The 27,842-nt window shown below is 41.7% G+C and overlaps 1 protein-coding gene across 1 annotated transcript in view; it reads left to right on the top strand.

The window, feature by feature from the left end:
- bcl11aa (BAF chromatin remodeling complex subunit BCL11A a) overlaps positions 1–27,510 on the top strand; it is a 285,572-nt gene extending 258,062 nt beyond the window's left edge. Inside the window, exon 4 of the mRNA XM_043696044.1 lies at positions 27,199–27,510. Coding sequence (XP_043551979.1) covers positions 27,199–27,252 — 54 coding nt within the window. The 3' untranslated portion in view covers positions 27,253–27,510. The remainder of the gene's footprint in view (positions 1–27,198) is intronic.
- The last annotated feature ends 332 nt before the right edge of the window (positions 27,511–27,842 follow it).

Genomic DNA, 27,842 nt, shown 5'->3' with positions numbered 1-27,842 from the left:
CCACTCTGGCCTATCACCCTCACCTTGACCTCCCTCCACCTATCGCATTTCCAAAGCCCCTCCCCCAAGTCCCTCCTCCCTACCTTTTATCTTAGCCTGCTGGACACACTTTCCTCATTCCTGAAGAAGGGCTCATGCCCGAAACGTCGATTCTCCTGTTCCTTGGATGCTGACTGACCTGCTGCGCTTTTCCAGCATCACATTTTCAGCTCTGATCTCCAGCATCTGCAGTCCTCACTTTCTCCTCTTTAAAAATGAAACTGCCTAATGTTGCCACAGACACTAGTGCTATTGGCGTCTACTCCTTTCTAACTGGGTTTTCTGACATTTTGATTTTCTTCTGTTACCAGTTTAAGTGTACAAATGTGATAATATTGGGGATTTGATGCAGATTTATTCAGGTGAAAAAGCCAATATTGAAAGACAAGAAGAGAATATTATGAACCTTCAAAGGTTTGATTGCCAACTGGTTGCAAAAAACAGCAAAAAGAGAAAATGCTGGAAATATCAAACAGGCAGTACCACGGGGGAGTGGAACAACAATAAATGCTTCAGGTCAATGACCTTTCATCACAGGTAGGGCAAGTTAGAAATCATCGAATCATAGAATCCCTATAGTGTGGAAACAGGCCATTTGGCCCAACAAGTCCACACTGACCCTCTGAAGAGTAACCCACTCAGACTCATTCCCCTACCCTATTACTCGACGTTTCCCCCTGACTAATGCATCTAACCTACACAAGCCTGAACACTATGGGCAATTGAGCATGACCAATTCACCTAACCTACACATCTTTGGATTGTGGGAGGAAACTGGAGCACCCGAAGGAAACCCACTCAGACATGGGGGGAAATGTATGAATTTTAAACAAATGAAATGCCGAGGATGAAAAAAAAGAGTAAAAGGGAAGGTGTGTGACAGCTGTGAAGCACGGCAGATTAAATGACAAAAGGATTGGTGCAAGGTCAAGGGTATGGTAATAGAACAAGTAAAGAAACAAAAAAGGTCTCGAAATAATATATGAATGAATGATTGACAAACAGCCACTATGAGAAAGCAAAGAAATTACAAAACACAACAATAAAAACTAGGCAGTGTTTACTGACACTGCCAACTGCAGCCAACTGCGCATGTGTGCTCATTACCAAAAACAAACTTTCACACACTGATATCATCATGCAGACATTCCATATGATATCAGGCACAAATGCATTATTGTACATGTGCAGGGAAGTGCACACATTTTTGAACTGGGCTTCAGTGGTGAGGAGAAGGGACATGGTATGGGGACTCCCCTGGAGTCTGAAGGGAAAAGGACCCAGAGGCTTGAGGGATGACAAAGAGACAGCAATCCTGGGATGGGGTGGCGCAAGGAGGGTCCATATGCCAGGAAGTCCTCTCCCTCCCTGTCACCTTCTGCAATCCCCCACCATTGTTTTCCCCACCCAATCCTCTCTGGCTCCCTCCCGGATTCCAGTGTCCCTCCCTCTTCCCAGTCCCTGCCATCTCTCTTCCCCACCTCCCTACCCCTCCCTCACCCTCCCCCCCCCACCAACGTTCTCTCTTCCTGCTGTCCCAATCTATCTCCATGTTACCCAGCATCAAGCATCACCTCAGGGCCATGGGAACTAGCTTCATGCACCCTTACCTATGGACATTGGTACTTGTCAACTGCTCACAACCAACATGGTACCTCTCCAATTCACTTTTGAAGCTACCGAGGAAGCATAGACATATGTTGCAGGGACACTGGCGGCTGGCACTGAGAGGCTTCTGCCACGATATTTTGCAATCATGGATACACCCAACTCTGTGGTTGGACTAGGCTGTGTCTTAGGGTTGCTTGCTCAGTTAGGGCCCCCTGCATGCTCACAGCATCTATGCCAAATCCTGCCTGCTGTGCCATGTCATGCCAGTCAGTGCTTTGGGGTACATCAGTCAAAGACTATCAGTGCTGCTATATTGATGAGCTCTTTTGTGCAGTCACATAGTCAGGCTGCTTGTCAATAGGGACCTATTGGGGAGGGGTGGGCACAGAAATCTTGCTGCATGGCACAGTGAAACATTATGTGCTAACTGTTTGCGCGACCAGCACATATGTGCATTCAACCAAGCGGCCATGTTGGACACTGAGTGGGGATTTGTCCTCAGTTCAGTCTGGGGGAGGAGTGATCTCAGTCAGGGGGACCTGGTATCAGTCATGGGCACAATCAGTCATCCATTTGGAGCAATCACCATCAGGGGATCTATCCCCATGCCATCCAGGGAGTGGGCAGCTGTCTGTCTAATAAGACTAGTGGCAGTCAGGGGAATCATGTTTCATCAGTTGGGGAGCTGCAAAGTCTGTGGTCAGGGGTCAGGTCAGTCCTGTCTATGGGCTTGTTGTCAAAGTCAGTTTGGGGTCTTGGAGTTCTGTTTTTCAGTTATTAAAGGAGATTGAAGGGATGCGTTTAGGGGCCGAGGAGGGAACATGTCCAAAAGTGGTGGAGGGTGCTTAACACTGTGGAAGGGAAAGCAGAGGCATTTTTGGAGGTGGGAAGGGTGGTGCTGAGGAAAATTCAAGTTGTCTGGGGTTATGCGGAACAACATAAGGGCCTTGTAGGCTGCAGGAGGGGGAGGTGAGAGACAATGACATCCACTGCTCCCTCCTCAGATGGAGCATAGTGGAGCAGGGTGAGTATCATTAAGGTTTAAAGTTGGGATTCAGGGGGCAGGGAGGAAGCTGGAGGTAGTGTTCAATGTGATGACTGCCATTGGGGGATGGGTGGAAATGGGCTGTTGGGGTACTGTGAGGTAAAAGGAGAGTTGGACGCTCTGGGGACGTACCTGATAACCGGGCAGAGTTCGCTGGTATCCAGCTCAAAATGCCTTTCCTGCCATCACTGACCATTCTCTGGCTGCGCAAAGCAGCTGAACAATGGCTGGGACAGTGCCCAGGGTGGGAGGTGCCAGTGTCAATTTGATGGACAAGAGTGCAGGATCCACCTTTGCTGGACCATAGGACAGTGAAGAACCAAAGACACGAACTTCACAACATTTCATTTATGAACATTTTTTCACACATTTACAATGCAAAGTGCATGTGCTTATGCATTAAATGTCAATCAAAGGTAGATTCCACCATGCCTTTGGTGCTGGTTAATGTAACATTGTCATCTCAGTGATGCAGAACTTAGTGGCAATAACATAAAAAGGAGGTTAATGTTGGACAGAAGCAGCCTAATACCTAAAGAACTCTTCAATGATGTTGTGGGATGAGGGGAACATCACAGCATCACACATTATATAAATATGATGATGGACTTGAATGAATGCAAAAGAAAGTGGATCCAGACAGACTGGTGCTGTGCTCTGCACAAGTGAAGCAAGCAATAAGGCGATGTGATAGAGGAGCTGGTGGAATGAGATGACCTGTTTGAGAAGAAAGATGAGGACATTGATGTGGAAGAAGCTCTCCTTGTGGATGACAGAGCTCAGCTGCATCAGGCCGTACAAGGCAGACAGGACCCGACTGACCCCAGGTTCCTGTCGGTATGAGCTGGCTGCAGAAGACCATCAAGAATTGCCAAGAGCACATTTGGTTTACATCCTCAGGTTGAACTGCAGGCCATATTCATTTCCTTTGTGCTCCCTTTTGCTGGCTTCAATAAAAAGTCATATCTGAACGAGTCCAATTGCTTGCCTGCGTGTGATAGTCTCCTACTGGACACTAACAAGATGTGAGTAACCACTCAACATCAGGAGTGTTGGGACTCAGAGAGGGTGTTTAGAAGGGATGTAGGTATGGACAGGTAAGTTGTGTGGTCTCATCATTAAACAGTGACCAGGGTGAGAGGATGGGATTGCATATGTGAACGAGTGTCATGAATATCATCTATGAACCACGGATACCATGAATTTGTGGCTCAAAGCTGGCAGAGATGCAAGGAATGCCAGTCTTTGGGCAGATATCTACTGTGTGATGAGTTATTCTGGGGATGGCACATGGTAAGATGGAGCTAGATTTGGATGTGTGGGATGCCGTTGAGATGCAATAGGTGGTTAATGAGATGTGTTTGCTGAGATATGGTGAGAAAATGCACTTGACTTCGTGACAGGAATCTCTCCAAAAAACCCAACACAGTTTACACTTTGTCAAAATAACATAAGGATCAGCCCATCATCTATTATTGACAAAAGGCAAGATAATTCTGAACTAGCATTTATGATAAAGAATCTAAACTAAATATGAATAGAAATGATTCTTAAAACAATTTGTGACTTTTTTTTGTATAATTTTCAGTATAATAGCAACAGGGGATGGGTGTTGAGAATTTGTTTATTTTCACCAGTAGTTTTTGTAGCAGAGGCCAGGTAGAGTACTTACAGTGCGGAAGCAGGCCGTTTGTATTCCACCTACCCATCCCCCTACTCTATCCCTGTATTTCCCATGGCTAACCAACCTAACTTGGACATCTTTGGACTGTGGGAGGAAACCCACTCAGACAGTGAGAGAATGTGCAAACTCCACACAGACAGTCACCCAAGGGTGGAACTGAACCCAGGTTCCTAGTGCTGTGAGGCAGCAGTGCTAACCACTGAACCACTGTGCCACCCCTAAGATAAGGCATTCGAGGATTGTCCTAGAACATTTGGACTGAGTGAGTATTTAATTTGTTTTATCATGATATCTAAATCAACTGCAATATTTCATCTTGCAATCAAATGTCATGAATTGGAACACTGTAAATCGTGTCCTACAATGACCTAGGAACTCGTTTATGCTGTATTTGTTTTGCCGGTGAGAAATTACTAACTAAGAGTCCAAGATGATGGCATCCAGCACACATTCTGCCCCACCTGCCATTTGGTAAAGGACATCTGAAACTGCGTTCAGGCCTTTTGTATGTGATAACTGCGTTCAGAGTGACTGTGGATGAACTGGTGGTCCAGCTCTACACCAGTTCTGAAACATAGCAGGGCCTCCCATCTAACTCAACAGTAAGGGCAGTTGCCTGTGATGGACTGTTAAGTTAGTAACAGGCTGTGTGGGATCTTACAGCAGGCGCACATGGTTCACGCTATAGTCATCATGTTAAAATGACACCCTAGGTAGAATATTGAGTTGGCCTCTGCGACAGGAATTCATGCCTAATTCATGCTGGCATATTGCCGCTATCCAATTTCATCCCCACTGCGAATGATGCATACTTACATAATTTTGATAGAAATAAAACATAACATCACAAGCAATGGACACAGGTCAGCAAACAATGGACAGGTCAGCAGGGACCAATTGCAGTGTCCAGTGTATGCTGAATTAGCTAGTCTCGGGCAGGGCATCATTAGGAATGCTACAATTGGTCTCAATATTCTTCAGATATGATGCAGAAGAAATCTCACACGAAATTATTTTTTCCAATTACAATTCAGTAGCTTGTTTTGGGATGGGTTTATGAGGTCAAGATTGTGATTCATTATATGGCCATCATCGCAGAATGCTCCAGCGCACACGCGCACACACACACACACACAAACTGGGACTGGCTCATAGTAAAATAGAGCTTTGCAAGAATACTAGGGATGGGACAATGTGGAATAAATTATAACAGAACATAGAGTTTTTTTTAAAAAAGCATGCTTAAGAACGTTTTATGGGACTGATGCCTGTAAACCAGTGGGACTCACTGGCACAGTTTAAGTATTCTGATAGTAGCATATGCAGACTGACAACAACAATGGAGAAGTGCAGGATGATATGATTCACTGGGATAAGACTAAAGCCACCGATTCAAAACAAGCAAATGAAAGCCCTGAGCTGCACAGCTAATGTGCAAACTTGTTTCCGTCCTCTATGGTTCCATCATTTATTCAGAAGGTAGGAGCAGGAGATGGGGACTAGCATTTGCTTGATACTCAATTATACATTAGTGTACATCACTTGGCAATCTGTTCATATCAATTTAATTGGATTTTAATATTGCCTCTGATCTTGTTGTCTAATTAACAGTACTGGCTGGCAATAAAGCATAACCACACACTATGTAACACCTTTGATCCCTGCCATATGTAGCTCCTTCATTGATTACCACATTTTCAGAAATTCTACTTTCTCAATATGGGCTGTGATAAATGGGAGAAAAAGCACATTCGCAATGTGATAAAAAAAACACATGCACTTGCAACTTCATTTATTTTTGTTGTCATTCTCTTTTGATTAAGAACAATAAAAAAAACTGCTTGTCCTAAATATTGTATGCAAATATAACTCTGGGCATGCATCTAATAATGCCAGGGGACCGTTCCGGTGCCTGCTTTGGCCTAGCTGGCACCACTCTAGGAGAGATTAAGCTTGCTAGATGAGCCAACGCATGATTGGTATTTTTAGTGTGCCAGGAAAGCTCGGCATATCTGTTACAAATGTCATAAATTATTTCTTGACCATTAGCAGTTTTTATGCATCAGAGCTGTTCTTGAGGCATATTAAATCAGTCACAGGGAAAAACACGCCAGGACATCTGGGGCTGCCAGATTATTCAGTTAATTTCTATTCCCATGAACCTGGAGGTGTTAATTTGGAAGCACAACAGCAGAGTATGAAGAATGCTAATACGTCATTTGAATGATTAATGCAATCAGGGGATTTGTGGGACCTTTGTTTACTTTTTAATTTTTTGACATGGCACAGTGACGAGAAGAAACGCTAATTTGAACCTAAAGGCAGGTTTAATTTCTGTTTACACCTCGTGACTCCACAATGGGGTACAGGAAAGTTTAGGGGGGGCTAGGAAGGAGACGGACAATTGACCGGCATTGCTTTTGTTCTTAAAATGGGCACAGCAAAGGAAACAGATGAAATTGTTTGTGTGTCATTGAACTGAGGCCTCATGGGTAAGAAGGCTGATGGAAGCTGCAAACTAGCAGTGAGTAGAAAGCCAGGAGAGCAAGGGCAGAGGAGCCACTGTCTACTTAAACAAAAAGAAGCATTTAAAAATAATATTGCCAACTGCAGTGTGAAAGAGTTTGGTATGAAAAGCTTTTCACAGAAGACAAGGATTCTAACTTTCTACCATCGAGTACAGGAATATGCAGTTAGCAGCAAGTGCTTCATTGAAAGGAGTGCAAATTCCAACCAAAATATTGTGTATCCTGCCTGCTATTATGTTGCAATTACTATTAAGTTCCACTCTCTTTATTAAGACATTTCAAAGTCAGAGCAACATTTTCCATACATTTACAATGATAACGTCTTTTTATACTAAGCCCTTATCTTGATGAGTTACCCGTAAGTGTGGATTAAACCCTGCTCATGCAGTTCAAGTGCACATGATCATGTTTTAATCACCTTCTTGGCGGAGGTTGGTATCAACTTATGTTAAAGAGGTCAAAGGATTTCCAGGGAAGTTCATATAGGGCTCACTATTTGTCAGGTAAAACCAGATAAACCAAATAGCGAGGTCAAATTTGAATTATTCAATTAGTTTTAGTCATTTAATTTGTGGTTATGGAATGTTTCTTGAATGTTAATAATAGGTATATTAATTCAGCAGCTCATGCTTTGGCCAAGAACTGTATGTGAATATTAGTCCCAGTGGGCTTTCTGAAATACCTCAGCAAAGTAGGGTATTATATCTGTGTCTGCACAAGAGGAAAAGAGCTGAGGGCTGGGAGGGGGTACAAGATTTCCTGAGTATGGAGTGTGTAGTGCAAATGTAAATGGGTTCTTCCCAGATCTATTCACCATTTCATTGCATTTATTCTGGGGCTGCAAATTTCAGTTGCTTGTATTTTTTGGCGGTACTGGCGCACATTCACGTCCAAAATATACAATCCATACTGGGCACACCGTTCTGGTACTGACATCACCAGGTGTCATTGTGACAAACATGTTAATGTGGGAACTGTAAATGTGCCCTAGAAGAATGCAGAGTAGGTCAATTGTGTTGTCAGTCAGTGTGTGGCATTGGCTTGAATCTAGCGATGTCCATTTTCCCCTTTTATACTCCAAGTTAACCTCTTTTAATCTCATCCAGCTGAAAATGAACTTGGCAGTCAGAAGAACATCCATCTGTGCTATTTATGAGAATTATAGAGTAGAAACATGCCCTTTGGTCCATACCGACCAAGTCTCCTAAACTAAACTTATCCCACTTGACTGTGTTTCTCCCACATCCCTTTAAACCTTTCTTATTCACGTGCATATCCAAATGTTTTTTTAAATGTTGCAAATGCTAACCACCCTGTGTGAAAAAGTTGCCCCTCAGGTCCCTTCTAAATCTTTCTCCTCTCACCTTAAAAATTTGCCACCTAGTTTTGAATTTCCCCACCCGAGGGAAAGGACCTTTGCCATTCACCTTATCTATACCCCTCATGATTTTATAAACCTCTATAACCTCAGCCATCAACCTCCTACGCTCAGGTGAAAAAAAGTCACAGCCTATCCTTATAACTTAAACTCTCCCAGTCCCAGCAACATCATTAACTAATTTCAAGTTATTTGCCAATGGATTGATAAAGCCTGTTGGATGAATTAGCGTTAGAAGCTCATTTTAAGTTAGTGAATCTACAAGGGTTGGTGTGGACCTTGGTGAAGGACCGGTTCTTCCTGCGAGATTTCTGCTCAGACCACTTGCTCTCAATCCTGAGACCGATAGTTTATATTTGACTTGGCATGCAACATGGCAGTGAGAATGAGCTGATGCAGAGCAGGAGAAGCTGCTCAAAGAAGGAGGAGGAAGATAACAGGCCTCTCAACCACAGGCCATGGAATCCCAATGTCTTTGGAAGCACTTATCCTCTCCCAACCTCAGTGAGGAGCAGGGTGCATGATGCCTCTGTTTCACTCAGCAGGCACTCACAGGAATCTGTTATTTTGTCGCCGGAAGGAGGAATGAGGACATGGCTGCCAATATTTGTGCAAATATCTGTGGCCTTGAACTTGTTTGTGTTGGCTCCAATCCATGTTGAAACAGGTGACATTTTCAGCTTGCAGGTTGCCATTTACTATTGTACAAAAGAAGTGGCCGAATGCTGGGTTCCAGAGAGGCTGAATGCATTTCGTTCTCTCCTGCAAGAGAACTGCAGGCAGAGTGAGCACACCAGCTTTTCAGAATTGCAGCCTTCTCTATGGTGTGGGGTTGCCAATGACACTGCACATAAGTCACTTTGTGGATGCGGTACGTGAATTTAAAATGTACCACACCACAAAGAGTCACAATCTGTTAATATCCAGTCAGTGTGTGATCGTGCTCTGTCTAGCATGGGTCAATGCCAGTTATACTGGCAGCGATAATGATGACTTTTAAACTGTGCCAGTATAGTCTACCATCACCACTTGAGCCCCCATGGGAAATCAGAGGGTGGCTATTGGGTGGTAGTTAAGGGCTATTTACTATATGCCTTGGTTCATGATTATGTTGTGAATTCCATGCACAACTGAGCAGCAGGTATATGATGAGAGTTATACAAGTGTCATTGAGAAAACCACTGGCAGTTTAACCACTTCTGTTGCTTGAACTACTCTTGAAGATCCCTGAAATAATTGACAGGGCATGATTCAACATGGTATGTTGATGTTGCTTTCTACATCTTGAGGACATTGCCTTTGTTACTAGGAACGTAGCAGGCAGCTGAGGAGGAAGTGGAGGAAAACAAAGTTAAGGGAAAAGCGGAGGCATAGGTGGAAGAGTTGAGAGAGTCAACAAAGTCTCTTTCTGAGTGGACTGTCTATGATTGCTCATCTGATTACATTATATCGAATGCCACCTCCATTCCTCATTTACTAACAGCTCTACACCACTCAGCAAGTATGCCCGTTAACCTTTCTTTCTGTACTCTACTTTGACTGAGTCTTCTGCAACAGAACTCAAATGGACATGCCACATAAACACAATGGCTACAAGAGCAGGTCAGAGGCTAGAAATATGCAGTGAATAACTCACCATCTGACTGCTGTCCACCAATGCCAAGGCACAAGTCAGGAGTGTGATGGAATACTCCCCGCTTGCCTGGATGGATGCAGCTCCAACAAGATTCAAGAAGCTTGACACCATCCAGGACAAGACAGTCCCCTTGATTCACACCACATCCACAAACATCCACATCCTTTACCACTGATGCTCAGTATTAAGTCCTATCCATAGCCTTAGTATTGTGGTTCACCAGAACTCTGGTCCCAGTATGATTAAAATGAAGCCTGTCCTATCAGAACAACTCCCTCCTTCTCTAGTACTTGTGCAAATGTCCCATCAATTTGAATCCATTTCTCCAACACCCATCTTTGAGCCACACATTTACCACTTTGATTTTGATGACCCTCTGCCAATTAGCTTGCAGTTTAGGTAGTAATATGGAGGTTATTATCTCTTTGATTCTGCTTTTTAATTTAGCCTGATCTACATATATTCCTTCAGCAGAACCTCTTTCCTCTTTTGCATTGGTATCTTTGGTACCTACCTGAATCACAACAACTGGCTCATTTCCACTCCAAGTTCCTCTGCAAGCTATATGAGATATACTGAACTAGGGCACCGGGCAGGCAACATGGCCTTCAGGACCTCAATCCTGACCACAGAGAATATTGTCTATTCTCCTGAATATACTGTCACTGATTACAGCTACACTTCTTTTTTCTGCCCCCTTGTGAATGGCTCCATGCACCACAATATTATGGATAGTTTGCTCATCCTTCCTATAGCACTCTCTCTCATCCACACAGGGAACAAGAATCTCAAACCCGTTAGACAATCTTAAGGGCTGACGTTCCTTCAACACTACCTCCTGGATCCCTCTAACCACCTTGCTTGTTGTCACAGCCTCCTGTCCCTGAACACTGACTGAATTCCTGGTAGTCAATCTAAGGGGTATGACTGCCTCTTGAAAAACAGCATCCAGATAACTTTCCCCATCCCCGATACATTACAGTGTTCGAAACTCAGACTCTAACTCATCAGCTCTGAACCAGAGTTCCTCAAGCAGCCAATACTTGCTGTAGATGTGGTCATTATGAACCACAATGGAATCCACCAGCTCCCACATCATGTGGGTACAACCCATCGCCTGGGCTGGCATCTCTATTTTGTTTACTTCATTCTTCACTTGTTTTCTAAAAAAAATTCCTACCGATCTTTTAGTTCTTTTATTTTCATTCTGAAAGTGACCCATAACGGATAGTAAATTTAGCAGGTATTACCAACCAATGAGCTTACGATTTTCCTGTGATGTCAGTCTTTGTTTTATGTTCCCCGATCCTGGGTTGTTAATTTATCGCAGGCTGTTTGTCTCAGTCTGGATATGATTTCTCCTTCCTGACCATGCAAATCTTACCGATGATGTCAGATATTGGCTCTTGAACTGACATAAGGATGTGCCTATTCCCCACTGGTTAGTCCTGTAGCAGTGACTGTGTGCCATCTTGTAAAGAAAGTGTGTTGTTGAGTGTGGTGCAATGTGTTTTGGTGATGTTGCTGTTCAGATTAGATAGCTGTCGGTCTGTGCAAGCTGTAAGATGAAGGTGTGAGACTTTCAGCAGTGCAAGCATGATGGTTAGAAAGTAATGAATATTAGCTCAGAATTGTGACTGATGGATGTATTGGTGGGTGACTAATGGTGATGCAGTGCTGTGAGCAGAGTGTGCGGCTGGTGGTGCAATTGATAAGATATGGCATTTGAAGATGCATTTCTGACCTCATGATGCATGAGGGCATAGAATTTCAAATCATACCTCCTTGAAGTTCAACAGGATTACCAACTTAATTGCTTTAGCAATGACCTCCCCCCCCAACATAAGATAAGAGGTTGGATTATTTGCTTACAGTTGTATGGTGTTCAGTGCGATATACAACTCCTCAGGTACTGAAAATACCTGTGGTCTGCATCCAGCAAACTCTGGGCAACATTCAAATTCAGGCTGATAGGAGATCCAAAAAAAATCATCATTACATAAGTGCCAGACAATAAATATCACCATCAAGATAGCAGTTAACCACCTCTCTGGGACATTCTACAGCCTTACTATTGCTAAATGGCCTCCCAGAACCCCCTTTCAACAGCCTAATCAACACTACGATCTGTTCCCTGGGATTTACACTGAGACAAATATCGACTGAGCCTGGAGGACAATCAGCTCGATGAAAGACACTCTCTGGTCTGTCCAGAACTTGTTGGTCTTCCAGAACAAGGAATTGACTTTGACTGAGTGTTGCAGACTCCAAGGTCCAGGACTACATGCTGAGGGATGGACTAAAGTTTGGGGCAGCTTCCGCCAAGGTGCAGTGAGGAAAGACCACAAGCAGAGATCTTCCTGTTGAAGTTACTTGGCGGTCTGTTCGATTACTGGACCCTCCTCATGCCTCAATAAATGTAAATATAATCTTGTACACGTAAGAGATGCCTTTGGTTTGTTGGAATAGAGTTGAAAAGTGTGGTGCTGGAAAGGCGCAGCAGGCCAGGCAGTATCTGAGGAGCAGGAGAATCGACATTTCGGGCATAAGCCCTTCTTCAGGAATGAGGCTGGTGTGCCAAGCGGGCTGAGATAAAAGGTGTGTGGGGGGGCGGAATTTGGGGGAGGGGCACTGGGAATACGATAGGTGGAAGGAGGTGAGGGTGAGGGTGATCGGCCGGAGAGGTTGTGAGGGCAGAGAGGTCGGGAAGAAGACTGCAGGTCAAGAGGGCGGTGCTGAATCCAGGGGTTGGGACTGAGATAAGGTGGGGAGAGGGGAAATGAGGAAGCTGGAGAAATCTACATTCATCCTGTGTGGTTGGAGGGTTCCTAGATGGAAGATGAGGCACTCTTCCTCCAGGTGTCGTGTGGCCGGGGTCTGGCGATGGAGGATCCATTGGGGCCTTGGAGGGAGGTGAGGGAGGGAGGTGTGGGCGCAAGTTTTGCACATCTTGTGGTTGCAGGGGAAGGTGCTGGGAGTGGAGGTTGGGTTGGTGGGGGTGTGTGGACCTGACGAGGGAGTTGCGTAGGGAATGGTCTCTCCGGAACGCTGATGGGGTGGGCAGGGAAATATATCCCTGGTGGTGGGGTCTGTTTGGAGGTGGCGGAATTGATAGAGTCAAACTCAAATATTTGTTTGTTTACTTGGTATATTACTGTATAGAATCAAACTGCAATTGTGACAATATATAAAAAGAGATTTTTAATAAACAATGTATATTTTTGAAATAAAAATATCAGAAACTGATCGAGACGATCTATACCATAAATTATAGTTATGAGAGGGGGTCAGAGGTGAGTAATTTTGTGACCACACATCTCCTGTTTTCTTGATGCCTGTTTACCTGGCTCATGTCAGGAATAAGTGAGGACTGCAGATGCTGGAGCTCAGAATCGAAAAGTGTGGTGCTGGAAAAGCACAGCAGGTCAGACAACATCCGAGGAACAGGAGAGTCAATGTTACAGGCATAAGCGCTTCATCAGGAATCGTGAGGTTTCCTGATAATGGGCTTATGCTCGAAACGTCAATTCTCCTGCTCCTCAGATGCTGCCTGACCTGCTAAGCTTTTTCAGCGCCACACTTTTTGACTCATGCTAGGAATGTGATGTAATACTGTACACTTACTGGATAGGTGTGGTCTGAAAACATTTGAGAACTTGGACACAATCCAATACAAAACAGCCTGCTTGTTTGGCATCCCATCTAACACTTCCAATATTCACTTCCTTCAGAGTTGCAACTGTATGTACTATTTACAAGATGTACTGCAGCAACTCACTCAAGTTTCTTCAATGGCACCTTCTAAATCCAAAAACCTACCTCCAAGCTACACCCCATCATGACTTACAACTGTATGCGTGTCTTTCACCATCACTGATTGAAAATGCTGAAACTCTGTTCTGAACAGAGCGCCTACATTACAAGCATTGCAGTGCTTCAAGATGTTAGCTCACCATCACTTTTTCAAGGCAAGTAAAGATGACTTATATGGTTTGGCTTTGTCAAGTGAATTAAAAACAAAGAAACTTGACCAATTTTATTAACTGGCATTATCTGTACTAAAATTGGAGAGTTGCCAGTACGTAATGAATGTTACCTTGATTCAGGGCAGCTTGATGATCAGGGGCAATGGTCGAGGAACTTGGTAGCCGGGAGGATCTTAAAGCTGACTCTTCATGACTCCAAAAAAGATATTAAGATAAACTACCATTTTGTTTTCTGAGTGGCATCCATTGGTTTGGCGGCTGTAGTGGCTTGTGCTTGAGCCATCTTCATTACCCTCAATAAAGCTCAAAATCATCTAAGAGTTTAAAGACAACACCAGATCCTGATTATGAAATCATGGTGGATGCTGGGGACACAAGTTTGAGATACGTGGTACTGACTGCTTACGTTGAGGACAGTATGAACTTTTCAATGAAAATTCACTGAAAGCCTAGTTGCCAGGCTTTTTCTTTGCTGAGGGGCCTCTTTCCTGATTAAGGGCTTATGCTTGAAACATTGATTCTCCTGCTCTTCGGATGCTGCCTGACCTGCTGTGCTTATCCAGCACCGCACTCTTGACTCTGATCTCCAGCATCTGCAGTCCTCACTTTCTCCTACTATCCATTCATGATGAAAAACAGTAAGACCAGAAATGCCTTCATTATAATGTGATGTATGAAATCTTGCTGCGTGCAAATTGGTTGTGGGCCTTGCCAATACTATATCACTGATTTCTATTCCAAAGAATTTGACTGGCTGAAAAGTGCTTTGGGAGCCCTGTGGTGCTATAAGAATGAAATCACTTTTTTTCTGTGTTCTTGACCAATATATAACAGCATTGAGTACAAATTAAGTCAGGAACTGACCCCAATTTAAAATTGATTGGGACAAGAAGGAAGCTGTGCTGTGGACATTGTAATTTTTAAACATATGATTTTTTTGTTTTCAAAAGCCCTCAATGAAAATTTATAATTTATACAAATTATTTTTGTGTACTCCAGAAAAATAAAAGACACAATTCACTGTGAGGATATTTAAGTGCTGCTTCTGTTGATGCATTACTCCTCTCTTGTGCATGACACTGAATTCGGGGTCATAGTTAATACAATGCATGACTGTGACAAAATACAAGAGGACATTAATAATCTTGTAAAATGGGCATGTTATTGGGAAATTAGTTTCAATACAGATAAGTGTGAGGTGATACAGTTTTGCAAGAAGAATAAAGAGGCCAAATACTGTCTAAATAGAATAGAGGGGCAGGCAAATCCAAGGGTAGATATATACAAATCACCAGAAGCAATGATAGAGGGAAATAAGACCATTAAAAGTGCAATCAAAGCTTAATTTCTACAGGAATGGGATTGATAAGCATTGAAGTTATGTTAAACTTGTGCAGAACCTTGACTAGAATTTGAGCTCAATGAATAATTCTGGTCTGTCTCATATATTAAAAGCATGTATGAGGATTGGAAATAATGCAAGATTATATTACAAATATGATATTAGAAATGAAAAGTTGTGCCAACTAAGAAAGATTGAGCAAGGTCTAATAAATAAACCATTGAAGTTTTAAAATTGATCCCTTGGTAGAAAAAGCTTGAGTATTGCTTAAAAGAAAGATATGCTGTCAAATGCTATTCTTGCAAAGATCAGGACAGACACAAGAATGCCAAACTTCAAAGGGTCAAATGATTTCATGAGAAAAAACCTCTGACTCATTGGCAAGTTGATTCTGATTTCTTGAGTCATTGCCATGGAGAATACTGCAAAATGCTACTGTCCAACGTGCTTTTGTTCTTGTCAAAAAAGACATAATACCCTGAATATGTTCCTTTTTTCTGTAGAGGGTAGGTCTATGTGTCTGAATATTTTGAAACTCACAGGTAATCTTTCATTTCATTGTTGGTGCATTTCTTAACTTGCTTAATATTATTTAGAAAGTGTTGTCCACTCTTAGAATCACATCTTATATCAGATATGTTCTGAATTCTGCAACCATAGTTTCATTGTACTCAGCCAATCATGAGAAGCTGAAGGGACATCTGATTGGTACGATTTGCCAGTCATTAGAATGTATGTCTTACATGGCTAGTTTGCACTGGCACTGAAATTCATGTATCACATTACTCATTATTGTGTTCCACGGGATCCCTTCAAGGCTCAGCTCTTGCCAACATTTTGGACAATTTCCATGAGAATCGGGTTTTCAATGGCATGACCTCTAACCTACAAGCCTTTGCATACTTCTGATACGTAGATGATACATTCATCCTAATAGAATCTGAATTCTGTTGTTATCTCCTAATACACCTTAAAGGACTCCATCTCACATTCAAATTCACCTTTCACAAGGAGAAGGCTAACAAGCCCCTTTTCTCAATGCACATATTGAAAATCTGCCAATGAATTCCCGACTCACATTTGCAATCAATTTTCACTTGTCAATATATGCCTGGGATTGGTACAGCTGCATGCTTTTTTAAGATTGACTTTCTTGTTAAATTTGTGAGTAGGTTTGAGTGAGTTTTTCAATCAAAATAGACTGCATCAAAGTGATCTTCCAGGATAATGGCGAATGACCATTGCTCACTGTGTATCATGCATACTCATTAGTGGATGGAAGGCTGCCACTTTCAGATTTAAAAAGTGCTAGCCTATCTCAAATTACCCTGAAAGGACAAACTAGCTCAAAAAGTTTAGCAACAGTGAAACTCCTTACTTTATGCTTCTGTTATGCAGTAGCAACATGAGTGGGGTTTTCCACTTACTGGATGCAGCCTTCAAGCCTAAAAGATGATGTGCCAATTAATAATGTGGCATATGAATTGCAATGCCAGCTACGAAACTATGCACTAGTGTCCGGCAGATCATATCAAACAGCAAATCTTTTTGGCAATAAGCAGAGCATTGACTATATTCAACAAGTCCATGTTTGTAAAATGTAAGATATGACTGAAATATCCAAGAGCACCAATCACTGTTGAATTTATTCTTTTTTATGCTTTGTCCAGGCTGCATTTCTGTGTCATATTTTGTATGCCTGCGTCTTTGGAAACATGCAGCATAATTTCAATCAAACTGAATCCCTGTAGTTGAGGACAGTCAGGACCTTTTTTATAGCATGAACTGCCATATTCTAAAATGTTCACTCATTCACTAACACAGTGTGGAACTGTTAACGTCTTAGTGTGGTTCAGGTAAGCAGTGGGTGAGGTAAATAGGGAAGAGGGTATGGAAGAGGACAGGTGACAAGGGTGAATTGTGGCAAGGTGGATTGGCTAACAGGGTGGACTTAGTAACACGGTAGTAGAATAGAGTGGCAAGGTAGATAGGGTGAGCTGGATGGTAGGATAGGTTAGATGGCAGACAGTAACGCAGAGGGAAAAACCAATAGGAAAACAGTAACACTAGGAAATGAACATTCTGATCATACTGGCCACTGTTACATACAAACATAGAAGATAGGAGCAAAAATATGCCAGTCAACACATGGAGCCTTCTCTGACATTTCAGATGATCATGGCTGATCATTGAGCTCAATGCCTTAATCCTGCTGGTCCCCAGATCCCTTGATCCCTTTCACTACAAAAGCTAGATCAATGTCCTTCCTGAAAACATAACATTTTGGCCTTAACCACTTTCTGTGGAAGTCAATTCCAAAGGCTGACCACCCTTTGAATGAAGACATTGCTCCTCAGCTTAAACTGTGATCCTTGATTCTGGATTCCCCCAATATTGAGCATCTAATCTGTCTAGCTCTGATAAAATTTTATAGCTTTCTGTAAGATCCCCCCATCATTCTTGTAGACTCCAGTGAATTCATTCATAACTGATTCAATTTCTCCTCATACATCGTTCCTGCCATCCCAGGGATCAATTCAGTAAACCTTTGTTGCACTCTCTCTCTCAAAAGAATGACCTTCCTCAGAAAAGAAGACCAAAACAGCACACAATATTCCAGGTGTAGCTTCATCAATGCCCAGTGAAATTGCAGCAAGATACCCTTGTTCCTGCACTCTAATCCTCTTGCTGTGAAGGCCTACATACAGCTTGCCTTCTTTAAGGCCTGCTGTACCTGCACACTTATTTTCAGCAGCTGCTGCATGGGACATCCAGGTCTTGTTGAACATTCCCCTTTCTCATTTTACAGCCATTCAAAGAATAATCTACCTTTGTATTATTGCTACCAAAATAGATAACCTCACAATTATCCAAATGATACTGCATCCACCATACACTTACCCACTCACTTAGCCTGTCCAAATCACACTGCAACATCTCTACATCCTTTCCATAGCTCGACCCTTCCACCCTGTTTTACGTCCTCTGCAAATATTGAAATATTCCATTTAGTCCCCCTATCTAAATTATTACAAGATATTGTGAATAGCTGGGGTTAGATGATTTTAGCAGGCTTAGGACAATTCCAAGTGGGTTTGGGTCAGGTACGTTTGAGGATTCAGGTCTTGGTTGGGAGGGGTTGAATAGTTAAGAGGGTCAGTGTGAGTCACTCTGGATTCTGTTTTATATTTAGCCACCAGGTAGAGGTGAATTCAATGTAACTAACTTTTCCCGGTTCATTATTAAGGTTAGCAAGTCAGAACCCTCTGACATTTCTCACTCTTTGAAGTTCTTGAGAAGATTTGTAGTTCAGGTTGTGGATCAGATTGCCGGTTTGCTCACTCAGCTGGCAAGTTTGTTTGCAGACAGTTTGTCACCATGCTATGTAACATCGGCAGTGTGCCTCTGGTGAAGCGTTGGTGTTCTGTCCCGCTTGCTATTTATGTGTACCCGAGGTGTGTGGTATCATTCCTGTTTTTGTTTCTTAGTTTTTGGTATATAGGATCTAATTCTATATGTTTGTTAATGGAGTTCTGGTTTGAGCGCCAGGCTTCCAGTAATTCCTGTGCATGTCTTTGTTTGGCTTGTCCTAGGATGGATAAATTGTCCCAGTCAAATTGATGTCCTCATTTGTCCATGTGTGCGGATGCAAGTGACAGTTGATCATGTCTCTTGGTGGCTAGTTGGCGTTCACGTACCCTGATGGCTAGTTTTCTTCCAGTTTGCCCTATGTAATGTTTCTGGCAGTCTTTACATGGTAGAACACTAGCCATCAGGGTACACAAACACCAACTAGTCACATATTGCCCAGATTGTTCAGGGCATGAGCCCTGAAGAAGGGCTCATGCCCGAAACGTCGATTCTCCTGCTCCTTGGATGCTGCCTGACCTGCTGCGTTTTTCCAGCAACACATTTTCAGCTCTGATCTCCAGCATCTGCAGCCCTCACTTTCTCCTAGAAGATTGTCCAGATTTACCAGGTTGTACCTTGTATAAGGCTTGAATCGTGGAATATGATAGTACAGTAAGAAGCCTGTCATGCTGGTTGATCTATCTAATTAGCTCCACTCCCCTTGCTCTTCATGATAGCTCAAATATATAAATAACTCCCTTTCTAGTATTTATCCAATTGCCTTTTAGTAATTATTATTGAAAGTGCTTCCATTAGCCTTTCCAATAATCTATTCCAGATCATACCAACCTGCTGTGTAATTTTGTTTTAATCATGTTACCTCCAATTCTTTTGTCACTTACCTTATATTGATGACTTTTGTTGCCTGACCTTTCAGCCATTGGAAACAGTTTCTCCTTAACTTGCTATCAAGACCCTTCATGATTTGAATACTTGTTGCAAATCTCCTTTAATCTTTTCTGCTGTAAGGCGAATAAATTCTATTTACTTAGTCGCTTCACATAACGTTTGGTCCTATTCTAGTAAAACTCTCAAAAACCATGGCATTCTTCCAAATTAGCCGCAATAATCCTGCTGGGGCCAAACCAGTGTTTTTTAAAGGTTCAAACTAAAAATAGAAAATACTTTACATGCCACTGTTCCCTTTAATATTTTTGGAATGTGCAGGCAATTTCTTACAATAACCCTTTTACATTTTTATGTTGTAGTGTACACATGGTCATTTATAGGGTCTGACTTATGCATGATCTGCATGGGGTCTTGTGCATTGCCACACAAATGTACAACTGTGTGGTTTAGAAGGTACATTGGTCCAAGCGCTGATCCCTAGGGGATGCCACTGCACATGTCAATCCAGCCTGAAAACCAACCTTAGATCACTCATGGTGCTCTCCTTTGCGTCCCTTGTCAATTTTATATCAGTGGTGCTATTACTACTGTAATCTGAAGGGATTCAATTTTGGTTCACCATTTGATGGATGACATCCACAAAATTCATTTACATTATCCTCAACAACCCTGCCTTTTATTTCACCACCAACTCATCCAAGTTGGTCAAATGATTTGTGCTGCTACCTTTAACTTTATGAACTCAAACATTTGCATTTGCTCCATTTTCTCCCTATACGTCTCTTGAAATGCTTCCCATCATTGACTATGAGGCTGATTGACCAACAATTTTAGGGTTGATACCTCTCTCTCTTTTTGAGCAGTGGTGTGCATTTGCAATTCGCTTGCCCTCCCGTCTTTGTAGAGGATTCAAAAGCTTGTGGTCAGAGTTTCCACATTATTGTATTTACTTCCCTCAACAAACTAGAATACATTCCAACCAAGTCCATGACTGGCTGAGAGATACCAACCTCTGCTTTGTTTTTATTTTGTCTAATGTCTAATTAATTGTCTACCATATTGTGTTTCATTGAAATATTTACAGTATTCCCCGTATTGGAGACAACGTGTGCAATGTATTATAACTTGCTACTGGGGATAATTACAAGATTGCCATTTTTGAGATCCTGCTCTTTTAACTTTGTCCCCAGGGTCCCGAAATACTGTTTGTTGGACCTCAACTCTCTCCTTGCCCAAGCCACTGATTTCAATATGGAGTCTAACCTTTTTGCTGAATGTTATACCGGTTAGAAATGCTGCCCTTGACTCTGGTACTGTCAAAATAACTCATTATATAGGAGTCATGTTAATGACAGCTGAAGCAATTGTCTGCCATCCTGAATAGCAAAACCCCTGTGACATCTACCTTTCTATGCAACTCTGTGACACCCGTGCTAATATTTGGGACATAATCCTCAGGGGGCAGTTTTCTGTTGAGCAGGGCATTGTCAGCCCTTCATTAGCTTTGTAGTCACAAGAGATCACTGTAAAGTCTGTTTTGACTTACCTCATCCTCCCTCTTTAAATGACTGTAGTTTGAATACCTTTTGCATCTATAGGTGTGACAATCCATGGATCTCTCTCTCCAGATAACCACATAATTTATACGTGCAGCCATTTTTTGCCAGATCAGATCTCTTTCAAAAACCACATCTTGGAATTACAAATAACAAATGTCCACACTATTTTGGAGTTCTGATCTGTCGTCATGTTACTGCTTACTAACCTTTTGAACTCTGGCTGTGGAGTGACCAGAAATGTGAAATCTTGGAAAAGTTTAACCTCCTGTATGCCCTGCAGAAATGTCATGTTGTCTTGAAGCTGGACGCAATTCCTGCACATGTTATCCAAAGTACATGAAGAGATTCCAAGTTCACACATAGTTCAGAAATTACAAGCCATAGATTTCAACTATTCCAACATCTTGCTAAAAATCCATCTATTTTATGTCCCTTCTACCATATATATTCTAGTTTAGTATTCCCTTAATTACATTTATTATTTATCTTTACCAGATTTTTACCTCACACAATTTGTATCCCTTTATTGGGCTGACAAGACAAAAGCAACAGTCAAATGCCGGGTAATGCCCATCATTATTTAACATGCATCTAACAATTGCCCCATGATATTCATTAGCATTACTGTTGCTGAATCCCTCACTATCAACATGCTGGGGATTACCATTGATAAGAAATTGAACTGGACTCACCATATAATTACAGTGACCACAACAGCAGATTAGGGATTAGGAATCCTGCAGTGAGTAACTCATCTCCTGACTCTCCGAAGTCTGTCCACCATCTATAACGCATAAGTCAGGAGTGTGATGGAATGATCCTACATGCCTGGATAAGTGTAGCTCCAACAACACTCAAATAGTTTGACACCATCCAGGACAAGTAACCCACTTGATTAGCATCACATCCACAAATGTTCATTCCCTCCACCATTGATGCTCAATATCAAAAGAGTGTACCACTTACAAAATGCACTGTAGAAATTCAGCAAAATGTCCTGAGCATCTTTCAAACCCATGGCCATTACCATTCAGAAGGTCAAAGGCAGCAGATACATGGAACACCACCACCTGCAAATTCCCCTCAAAACCACTCACCATTCTGATTTGGAAATGTATCAGCTTTTGGTCAGTGTTGCTGGGTCAAAATGTTGAAACTCCCTCCCTCACAGCATTGTGGTTCTCCCGAAAGCGAATGGACTGCAGTGGTTCAAGAAAGCAGCTCACCGACACCTTCTCACTGTGTGAAGAACTTTTTGTTATTAGCTCATAAATTACTTTTTATTGTTTGAACCGATGGCCCTTAACCGATTCCCAATATTTAAACTAAATAAACGTTAAAATAAATCTTTTTTAAACTGCTATGCACATGTGTTGTCTGAAGTATTAATTTGGAATATCATTGACGGAACATCTTAGACTTATTAGAAAAAGTCATTTGCAAAGCAAAGCAGACTGACTGAAGCAAAGAAAAATGTTGTATTTCCAAATAACACCAGTTGTTTGCCTGGAGCTATTTCAGAACAAAGTCACATGGCCCTGTTTACAGGTATAATAAAGCTACTGGATTGGAACAGTCAGAAAGATAACCTGCCTGGAGCAACAGCATTTGGTACATTTCTCTCATCTCTTTTATTTTTCTCTGAACCCCAACTCACCAAAGTATTTATGTTGAAAACTGACGGAAGGCCTCATCACTGCAAGTGAAGGATACATACAGGAGAATTTGAAACTCACACCACTATCTCTAGAAAAGTAACTCCAGCCAGCTACAACTGATCCAGGAAGACTTTGCAGTGTTGATAGCTCATGAACAAAGTAACATTGGCTACAGACCAACATTTGGACATACTGTAAATAATTCATTTTCTTGGATTTAACTGTTACTTAGCCGAAGAACTTATCAATAACAATTGCAGAGTTTTTGTATTATTTTCCCCAGACTTGGTGGTTGTGTGCATATTGACATGATTTGTTGTTTAGAAGACTGGTTGGATATTTTTGCACGTCAAGCTTTGTTAATCATCTTTGCAGGAGATTGAGTAAGTTCTTTATTTGTTACTGAAGGAACCTGTATGATTTGTTTCTGAATGTGCTAAGTTCTATACAGCCTGATATATATATTATATATTTATGTTTACAATTGGCAACATCGCCTCCCTTTTGTCACTCAGCCTTTTATTTATAACCAGTAGAGGAATGGGATCAGAAAACAAATTGGTACACTGTCTAGAACAATGTCATTTACTACCTTGTACTGTACATCTGTGTCATATCATCCCTTAGATCATTCCTTCCCAGTATGAAAAGTTCAAATTTCTCCTGTCTTCTCATATAACACAGGTCCTGGCATCAGGGGTCAGATTTATGATCCCTCCAGGGAATTTGCTGTGAATCTGTGGAATACTTGAGCACGAAGTCTGCTTCAACCTTTTGGTCTCTTTCAAATTCATTCTCATTTATTTCAACATCCATGGATAATGCTTTAGTTCAATCCTCCTCCAAATGCCCAATGGTTTCTATTTGTTTGTATTCAATTTTGTCTTTCATGTTTGCTTCACTCACATATTTTAATTTGTTCTGGAATTTCAATTCCATTGGCTTCCTGATATTGGCATCACCTTCAAATTTGACTAATTTGCAAATGAGTTTCAGAATCCACACCAAGAAGTTAAATTAGCAGTGTCAATTGTCTCACATTGAGTGCTAATGTATCCCATTGAGTACTTTTCCTTATGCTGATATTATACTTGTAACTAGTACCCATTGTTTTCTGCCAGTCATTACTAATTCAGGTGTAAATGTTACCTTCAGTTTTGAGTGTAATTAGTCATGCTGTATGTGGAACATTATCAAATACATTTTGGAAAACCTGGTGGGGTTTATCCGAGTCAATAGGGATTGACACATTCTCAAAACAGTTAAGTAGCTCAATCAGACAGGACCAACCTTAACAACATCCATCAGGTCACCCTTTTTAACCCTGGGTATTACATTAGCCAGTCTTCAGTTTATTGGTCCAGGGTCCAGTAACTCCTTCAGGATGATTGTTAGTGACTCACACATCTCATCACTAGCTTTTCTTAACACTCTGGGATAAAATAACATCTTATTGTTGTGCACCAGGCCAAGTTCTTCAGGCTATAATATTTTAAGCCAATGAATCCAGTTTGATTTCAGAAGCTGAAAGCTATAGTTAAAGAAGCTGGAAACCCAAATATTGTAGCTTATAGTTTTAGTGGATTTTTGCATTAATCAGTTACTGGGCACTTTACATCTTCTAAACAGACCCTTTTGTAAAAAAAAACTGATCCTCTCACTAAGCAAAAACTATACTTAGAAACAGAAAGTCAGAACATGTGTGACAGGGAAAGCAGATTTCAGGTATTAGATGTGGGTGGCTAGATGTGTGGGTGAGTGTGTAGTTAATAAGCTTACCTCGGGCATCTGTTCTAACATTATGTATATGTATATGTATTAACATGACTTTAAGAGCACCCAGTGCATTTTTTGTTAAAGTGGAACACAACATTAATTGGAATTATAGATTCCAACTGGCTCTGAGAAGCTTTGCATTGACTCTGTCATATATCATTTAATGCAAGACAATTCTCATTTCAATATGAAGGCACTCATAGTGGCCTTTTACCAGGACACATTAGATATACAGTACAGGGAGGTAGAAACTAAGTTTCAGGCAGGAAATCTGCAGATTTGTCTTTCACGGCATAGCAGTGAGTTTAACTCCACAGTACTTTGACGTTGACAGGTCCTGTGCCCGGAAGTCAGCATTATTGAGGGATTTGGCTTTTTTTGGAGCAGAGATCATGCCACAGCAGCCCACAGGACCAGTTAACCAAGATATATAATCCCTGAGGGCATTTAGTGGAGTGTGGGGAGGGTGTGGTTATGGAAAGGGAGAGGCTGTTGATCCTGATAGGACTTGTTTTGAGAGATTCAGTTTCTCCTATAAGAAAGGCCAAACCCATGTTGGGCAAGAGGTCTCTATCCCCGACTTATGGGTTTTTGCTGCTGAATAGGAGTGAGGGCGGATTGGGAGTGGCTGTTTCCGGTCCTGGCACAGAAGTACTTCTGCTTCTCTTGGCTTACATGTTATGGTTGCAAAGGCATCAGCTGTTGCTCAAATGTTGTCCTCCACTTACTTTTGCTGCCAGGTTTATTGATGACTGAGAAGCCCATCTTCCCAGACTAAAACCAGCAAAACAGATTAAATCAGAGGATGTCACTCCCATTAGCACATTTAAAATGCCAGCCCAGTTCTTGGGAATGGACTGCCTGCCTCCATTAAATCTGGAAGTTGCTGTGTTGATTCCTGAGGCAATCAGAAATTATTCATGATTAAACCTCTCTATTCCCATCCTCACGCTCACACCCATGTTAAAATTTCCCACTGTGTTTCTATGTTTACATCTACCCCAACAAAAGTAGTTGCTGCTGGAGTTTGATAATCAATTCCTGATCACCACAGTAAATATATGAACATAACCATTTTTGAAAAATGTTACCATTACAAGTTTCATTTGTGCATTTTCCCTAAAATCAAATTAAAGACAAACACATGTTTTCTCCCAGCACCTATCACAGGTTTGTATTTATGATATTGCAATATGCCTTCCCAACTCTAACCTGTTGACTGTTAATCTCTTTGCTTGTTCTTTGTTTTTCCATGAAACACCTTACCATTGTGATGTCTTGCTACAGCTAATAAAGAAGGGGAGAATTAAAACATAAACCTTTTGTTTATGTAAAAGAGTAAATGAGTGAGGAAGGGGAAGAACACATTTTCTTTAACACCTAATGCTGTGCCCATGCTCTATCAGTGGTACTTCACCCTAAGATCTTAGTCATCTGGACAATACCTATCCATGGAATTGTCAGTCCGATATCCAGATATCTATCTATAAAAACAAAATACTGCGGATGATGGAAATCTAAATAACTAACGAGAAGTGTTGGAGAAACTCAGCATGGAGGGAGAAACAAGGTTGATATTTTGAGTCTGATATGTCTTTTCTTCATTTTGAATAATTTGATTGATTTTACTTTATTATTATCACATATATTGAGATACAGTGAAAAGTATTGTTTTGCATGCTATCCAGGCAAATTATATCATACATAAGTGCAATAGGGTAATATAAATGCAGAATATAGAATATAGTGTCACAGCTACAGAGAAGGTGCAGAGAAAAATCAACTTTAGTATGTGGGAGGTCTATTCAAAAGTCTGATAACAGCAAGGAAGAAGCAGTTCTTGAATCTGTTGGTATGTGTTTTTAAACTTTTCAATCTTCTGTCTGATGGAAGAGAGTGGAAGAAAGTGTAACAAAGGTGGGAGAGGTCTTTGATTATGTTGGCTGCGTTCACAAGGCAGAAGGAAGTATAAATGGAGTCAATGGAAGGAAGGCTGATTTGCGAGGTGACGGGGCTGTGTTCACACTCTCTGTAATTTCTTTTGGTGTTGAACAGAGCAGTTGCATACCAAGCTGTGACATTTCTGGCTAGGACGCTTTCTATAGTGCATCCATAAAAATTGGTAAGAGTCATTATGGACATGCCGAATTTCCTTACGCTTCTGAGAAAGTAGAGGCATTGGTGTGTTTTCTTAACTTTAGGGTCAACGTGGATTGACCAGGACAGATTGTTGATGATCTTTACTCCTACAAATTTAAAGCTCTTGAGCATCTTCATCTTAGCACCATTGATACAGAGAAGAGTGTGCCCTCGGGGGTCTGGTTCCTCAAGTCAATGACCAGCTTCTTCATTTTGCTGACTTTGAGGGAGAGATTGTTGTCTTTACACCATGTCACTGAGCACTCCATCTCAATCCTGAACTGGCTCATATCAAACTGGAAGAATTAACTCTGTTTCTCTGTCCACTCATGCTGCCAGACCTGCTGAGTTTTTCCAGCACTTTTTGTTTTTATTTCAGATACTTTTCCCTGCCTTAAATAAGAGTCTAATCTCAAATTATCATAGAATTGAAATGAGAACCACTAAGGCCAATAATATCTGACAATTGACCAAATACAATTTTGGAATTAATTTAGTTTTTTTTCTATTTTTATATACTTGTTGCAAATAATTCCATTGCAGTTTTGTTCTTCCAGGGTTTGAACACTAAAGCCAAGATTGACCGTTCAGTGGAGGACTGCTCTGTCTGAGGAGCCACCTTTCAGATGAGATCACAGAATCCCTACAGGTGAAGCAAGCCATTTGGCCCATCAAGTCCATATTGACCCTCTGAAGACAATCCTACCTGCTACCCTAAATTTCCCATGGCTAATCCACTTAGCCTGGACACTATCAGCAACTTAGCATGTCTGATCCATCTACCCTTCACATAAAGTCATAGCATCATAGAGATGTACAGCATGGAAACAGACACTTCGGTCCAACCCGTCCATGCCGACCAGATATCCCAACCCAATCTAGTCCCACCTGCCAGCACCCGGCCCATATCCCACCAAACCCTTCCTATTCATATACCCATCCAAATGCCTCTTAAATGTTACAATTGTACCAGCCTCCACTACTTCCTCCAGCAGCTCATTCCATACACGTACCACCCTCTGTGGCCACTTAGGACTCTGTTATATCTTTCCCTTCTCACCCTAAACCTATGCCCTCTAGTTCCGGACTCCCCGACCCCAGGGAAAAGACTTTGCTTATTTACCCTATCCATGCCCGTCATAATTTTGTAAACCTCTATAAGGTCACCCCTCAGCCTCCGACGCTCCAGGGAAAACAGCCC

Source organism: Chiloscyllium plagiosum, chromosome 9 (genome assembly GCF_004010195.1).
Source record: "Chiloscyllium plagiosum isolate BGI_BamShark_2017 chromosome 9, ASM401019v2, whole genome shotgun sequence".
In the NCBI taxonomy this organism is placed as follows: domain Eukaryota; kingdom Metazoa; phylum Chordata; class Chondrichthyes; order Orectolobiformes; family Hemiscylliidae; genus Chiloscyllium; species Chiloscyllium plagiosum.
The sequence above is the reverse complement of the archived record's forward strand: the minus strand, read 5'-3'. Positions and strand labels throughout refer to the sequence as shown.